The 6,000-nt window shown below is 37.8% G+C and overlaps 1 protein-coding gene and 1 pseudogene across 1 annotated transcript; one reads left to right on the top strand and one right to left on the bottom strand.

The window, feature by feature from the left end:
- Positions 1-89: 89 nt before the first annotated feature.
- On the bottom strand, positions 90-1,854 carry LOC142526653 (UDP-glycosyltransferase 86A1-like). The gene is made up of 2 exons (XM_075631178.1): positions 1,232-1,854; positions 90-1,082 (listed from the first exon to the last, which is right to left on the bottom strand). Exons 1-2 carry the CDS (start codon positions 1,755-1,757, stop codon positions 172-174), a joined length of 1,437 nt encoding a protein of 478 aa, XP_075487293.1. The 5' UTR covers positions 1,758-1,854; the 3' UTR covers positions 90-171.
- Positions 1,855-2,637: 783 nt separating this feature from the next.
- Positions 2,638-4,897, top strand: LOC142537178 (UDP-glycosyltransferase 86A2-like; annotated as a pseudogene).
- Positions 4,898-6,000: the final 1,103 nt, after the last annotated feature.

Genomic DNA, 6,000 nt, shown 5'->3' on the forward strand with positions numbered 1-6,000 from the left:
TCTTGCCTCAGACCAATTCATTGCACAATTTTAGTTTCAGATGCGGCGGCTAAGCTGTTAACTTGGTTGAAACGTACTAACAACAGGTCTGGACAAGCAAAAAGAAAACGAGGATTTGTCATACTTAGGAGTTTCAATGGAACATAGACAATTGTTGGATTTCAAAATACATTAAAGATTAATAATTTTAGCTCTTAAATCATAGATAAATTTATCAAGATTCCTCTCCGAAGATCCACCATTATCCAAAGCATCATGCAAGATTTTCTTCACCTTCTCCGCTTGGTCCCTGAATCCCTGTGAAGCTGATCCACTCATGAAACCACTTATCTTTTCTGCAACTTCTTCCCTGTGAATGGATACTCCATCAGAAAGATTAATTCCGATCTTCAAATCCTCCACCACCAATTTCCTATTGGTAGGTTGATCATAGGCCACCGGATTACAGATCATTGGAACCCCACACCACATGCTCTCGAGTGTTGAGTTCCATCCGCAATGCGTGACGAACCCTCCAACCCCTCGATTCGAAAGGACCATAATTTGATCACACCAGGGAACAATCAACCCTTTGCCCTTGATTTCGTCCTGGAACCCATCCGGGAAAATGTCCGAATCCCCGGATTTCAGAATATCTTCTCGTGCGACCCAAAGAAAGTTAACTTCACTTAGCAGGAGCCCGTAGGCAATTTCTTGAATCACCTGTTTACTCGTCTGAACCACGCTGCCAAACGAGACGTATAGAACCGAGCCTGGAGGTTTCGAGTCGAGCCATTTTGTGCAGTCTAATTCGGACCGCAAACTTTTGGCAACCCTCGTGGTTTCTGGACGATTGGTGAAAGAGTAAACAGGGCCGATTGCATAAGTTGGTTGATTCTTGCTTAAAGTATCTAAGGTTTTGGACTCGAGTTCTTGTACTGTGTAATGCAAAACGAAATCAGCTCTGTTCATTTCATGAAATGCTGCAAATACAGCTTTGTGTACCACAGTTTCTATTTCCTCCTCTTTGAAGTATGACATCAAGTCCTTCGTGGATATCGAATCAACTCCAGGAACGTATTTTAGTTCTTCTTCATTGTCTCCTGATCATCAAGAAAAAAATAGACAAATATTCAAGTATTATAAAACTACTCAATGATCGTTTTCTCATATAATCAAAATGAGATCACCATAAGTTTATAAGCTAGCTTATCAGAAACGAAGAATTAAGAAACTTATAATACAAATATACCTTTAACTGGAAAATGGCCATTCTGAGTGACGAGATCCCAGTGACAGCCAACGGTAAAAACCAAAGCTGGCTGTGTGAAAAACGAAACATTCAACAGATCATACTTCCTCGCAATCCCGGGAGACCACGCAAAGAAACTGTCAGCAATCAAGACAGACACCGGAGGAGAATCAGCAGACCCAATCATGTTCCCTATAAATTCATCGACCCGAGCAGGAAAATCATTCAGCAGGGATCTCCAATACTCATCCAAGTGAAGAGGACGATCGAATTCCACAGGAAACCCGTCGGTAATAGTAGAGTAACGGATATCGAGGCCTGATTTACGAACTGCGGAAAATAAGTCAGTTTCTTTGTCCATGTTGGATTTCGTTAGAGTATGGTGGATGTGTTCGGCGTGCACGAATGTGATGGTGAGGCCCTTCGAAGCAAGTTTAATTGCTAAATTGACGAAGGGGTTGATATGGCCTTGATATGGAAGTGGGAAAATTATGGCGTGGAGCTTGCAGCAGCTTGTATCCGCCATTTTCTGCAGAGGTTTGAACAATTTGATAATGTTTGGTTTTCAACTTTCATTCTGCCATTTCGATTTTTATTTTTTGTATTTTTTATACCATAACCCAATAAATTATCGAAAATAGTTTATTTAACACTATGAACTCCTTATATATAACTAGAATAAACCTATAATATACACAATAAAATAAGTCTAAATAAAAAAAATAATTCATAGTTCTTGTTTTGAAGCATGATTGCACAATTTTATTTTCAATTACGGCGGCTTAAGCTGTTAACTTGGTTGACGCGTTCTAACAAATACGACGAACAACCAAAAAGAAAACAAGGAGTTGCAATATAGTACTTCGCCATCGAACAAAAACTCAAGTTGGATTCCAAAAAAAAAATAAGATTTTATATGAGGTTCACAAGAAACAAAATATACGAGAGAACGATTATGTTAAAAACAAAAAAACTCGTCATTTCTCACTTTCCAAAATTTCTAAATTCTCGAAGGATACATCACCTAATCAAATTCAATTTGTCTTGGATTTCTTCTTGAATTTGACCGAAATCTGCACATGAAAGAGTACTGGGATGCCATGATAAGCGATTTCCCAGGTTGAGTCGATGAATTCGTTGGTAATACTTTAAGACAATCCAGACATGGTGCCAATTTCTTGGTCGCTGACACAGTCTATTCATGGCCAACAACCATTGCCAACAAGTACAACCTAGTAAATGTTTCGTTCTGGACTCAACCGGCTGTGGTCTTTGCCATAAATTATCACGTGGACCTCTTTTCTCTCAAGGGTATATATAAATATCATTCTACTTCATCTTGTTTGAGTGACACTCCTGATTATTCATCAAGTGTTAACTGAATATTCTTTTTTTCTTGATATATATATATATGTTCATCAGACAACGTTGACGAGGAAATCAACTACATACCTGGAGTTGAATCATTAAGTACAAGGGACTTGATGCCATATCTCAAGGAAGATGAAACAGCAAAATTTGTGCAATAGGTTTGTTTCAAGGCATTTAACGAAGTCAAGAAAGCAGATTTCATCTTACTCAACACAATTCAAGAACTTGAAACCGAAACACCGTGAGCTCTAAACCAAAAACATCCCACTTATGCAGTTGGCCCTGTCAACATTTTCGAAAACCTCACTAAAACTGCAGTCCCCAAGAGCCTACGTTCTGAGTCAGACTGCACCAAATGACTTGAATCCGATTAGCCTCGTGGCTCTGTTCTATACGTCTCATTCGGTAGCCAAGTCATGAGCAGTGAGCAGATGATTCAAGAAATAGCTCACGGTCTAATTCTTAGAGAAGCAAATTTTATATGGGTGGTTCGAACCGATATAGCGGCTTCCTTGCCTCATGGATTCCACGATGAAACGAATGGTAGAGGGTTGATCATTCCATGGTGCGATCAAGTTACGGTTCTTTCACATCCTGCAGTTGGAGGGTCTTGACGCACTGTGGATGGAATTCTGTAATGGAAAGTATTTGTTGTGTTGTTCCAATGATCTGTAATCCTTTATACAGTGATCAAACTACGAACCGGAAATTGGTGGTTGAGGATTGGAAGATTGGGATTGATCTTGCTGATGGGATGGCACCATTATTGGTTGAAAGGACTAAGGTTTCAGACAAGATTAAATTGTTGTTGAACAATGAATCTGTTAGAATATTTTCAGAAATTTATTTTCATATTCTTCAGAAACCTCATGACTATTCGCAAGTGGACGCTTTGGTTCATGAAGGGATGTATGAGTCAGTTCAGAAAAGAAGTGTTGTTTGGCTAAGAGTCATGTCCGTTCAGAATCGTCTCCACGTTATCTATAAATAGAAGTGCATCATCAGATTCAAAGGGGTCTTGAATTAACTAGTTTTCTCCATTGTATCCTGAAAGAGATCGAGAAACATCTCTTAAAAGATAGCGTTTACAAAACGTGCCTTGGAGTCAATCAAAATCCTTTATATTATTTTCCGAAATTCTTCAACAGTTTTAAGAGATGTCTTCATTCAAGGATTTAACTCTGAATGATTCCGTGGCACAGTCCATTCAAGTGATGAATCAGGATCTAGTTCGTCTCGACCGCTTCAATGGTCATAATTTCATGCGTTGGCAGGAAAAGGTTCTGTTCGTCCTGACAGCAATCAAACTGTCATACATCCTAAGTGATGATCTTGCTCCAATTCCAAACGACGCTCCAGAAGATGAAGCAAAACGCAAAGAGAAACTACAAGCACAGAGGCAGAAGCGAAAAGATGATGATTTTTTGTGCTGAGGCCATATACTGAATGCTTTATCAGACTCTGTTTACAGCGCGCACAGAACAATTGAAACAACGAAGGAGTTGTGGTTGGCACTGGAAAACAAATACCGTATCGAAGAGGCAAGTAATCATAAGTTCCTGATAGGTAACTATTTCGATTTCAAGATGTCTGAAAGTAAACCTGTTCTTGATCAAGTTCATGAGTTACAGTTAATTGTTAGCAATCTTGAGAATGCTGAGATTACTCTGTCTGAGCCTTTTCAAGTTGGAGCCATAATTACAAAATTGCCTTATTCCTGGAATGGCTATAAAAGAAACTGAAACATGACGAATGTAAACATACTTTGGAATCCCTCATACGTCATCTGCGTATTGAGGAGGATTCTCGTAAGCGAGAGAACTTTGATCAGGAGGCTGGAAAAGCTAATATGGTTCAAGGAGAAACATCTACGAACCATAAAAACTGGAGAAAGAGGAAGAATCCGATGTCCAATGGATTTCCTCCTAAGAAAAAACAGAAAGACAATTGTTACTATTGTCAGAAACCTGGTCATTTTGCCAAAGATTGCAGGAAGCGCATCAAGGAAGATAACTTCAAAGGAAAACAAATTAATATGACTACTGGAAATGATGATTCGAATTTCACCGCTATAGTAGAGAAAGCCAACTCAATTGGCTTTGAAGAAGGATGGTGGTTGGACACAGGAGCCACTGTTCATGTAAGTTATGATATGTCAATTTTCAAAACTTACAAAGAATGCACTGATGGAAGAGAGGTAAAAATGGGCAACAATGTTCGTGCCAAAGTTACTGGAATTGGAACAGTATTTCTGAAGTTCACATCAGGCAAACCACTGACATTGAATGAAGTGTATCATGTGCCCGAATGACAAAGAATCTGATTTCTAGAGATCGTCTTAACAAAGGAGGATTTAAGTTTGTCATTGAGTCTGACAGCCTTGCAATATCCAAGAATAATGTGTTTGTAGGAAAGGTCTACTCTTGTAATGGCATGTTTAAGATGAATATAATAAAAGATAATTCTGCTTATATTGTTGATTCTTTATCTTTGTGGCATGCTAGATTAGGACATGTAAATTATAAATCTGTTAAGAACATGCATAACTTAGGAATAGTATCGAAATGCAAAATGGATAATATTCAAAAGTGTGATATTTGTGTTCAAGGAAAAATCACTTGCAAACCACATAAATCTGTTTCATTAAGAACAACAGAATTACTAGGACTTATACATTCTGATGTGTCTGATTTACATAGTAAAGTATCTCGTGGTAGAAACAAGTATTTCGTCACCTTTATAGATGATTATTCGAAATATGCTTATGTTTATTTACTTAAAAGCAAAGATGAAGTTCTGAGCAAATTTCTAATATATAAAGCAAAAATTGAGAATCCATTGAATCGTAAAATTAAAGTCCTACGTTCCGATAGGGGAGGTGAATATCAAGTTACTGAGCTTGCAAAATTTTGTGAAAAAAATGGTATAATTCACGAGTTCACACCACCATATTTGCCCGAATCGAATGGTGTTGCTGAAAGAAAAAATAGGACTTTAATTGAAATGGTAAATTGCATGTTGATCAGTTCCGGATTACCTGATTATTGGTGGGGTGAGGCACTTCTAAGTACCTGCTATATTTTAAACAAAATTCCTATGAAAAGAATTAGCAAGACTCCATATGAATCATGGTTCAATCGAAAACCAAATCTCAGTCGTCTCAAGGTATGGGGATGTCTTGCATATGTGAGAAAACCAAACCCTGAGATTACTAAGTTAGGAAATAAAACCTATAAAGGTGTCTTTATTGGATTCTCTAGAAATAGTACTGCATATAGATTTCTGAAACTAGAATCAAATGACATATTTGAATCCGTAGATGCTGAATTTTTTGAACATTTATACAAATCTTCATCTTTACCTCAAATTGAAAATAACCCTACTCATAACTCATCCAA

Source organism: Primulina tabacum, chromosome 2, assembly GCF_025594145.1.
Source record: "Primulina tabacum isolate GXHZ01 chromosome 2, ASM2559414v2, whole genome shotgun sequence".
Lineage (NCBI taxonomy): Eukaryota > Viridiplantae > Streptophyta > Magnoliopsida > Lamiales > Gesneriaceae > Primulina > Primulina tabacum.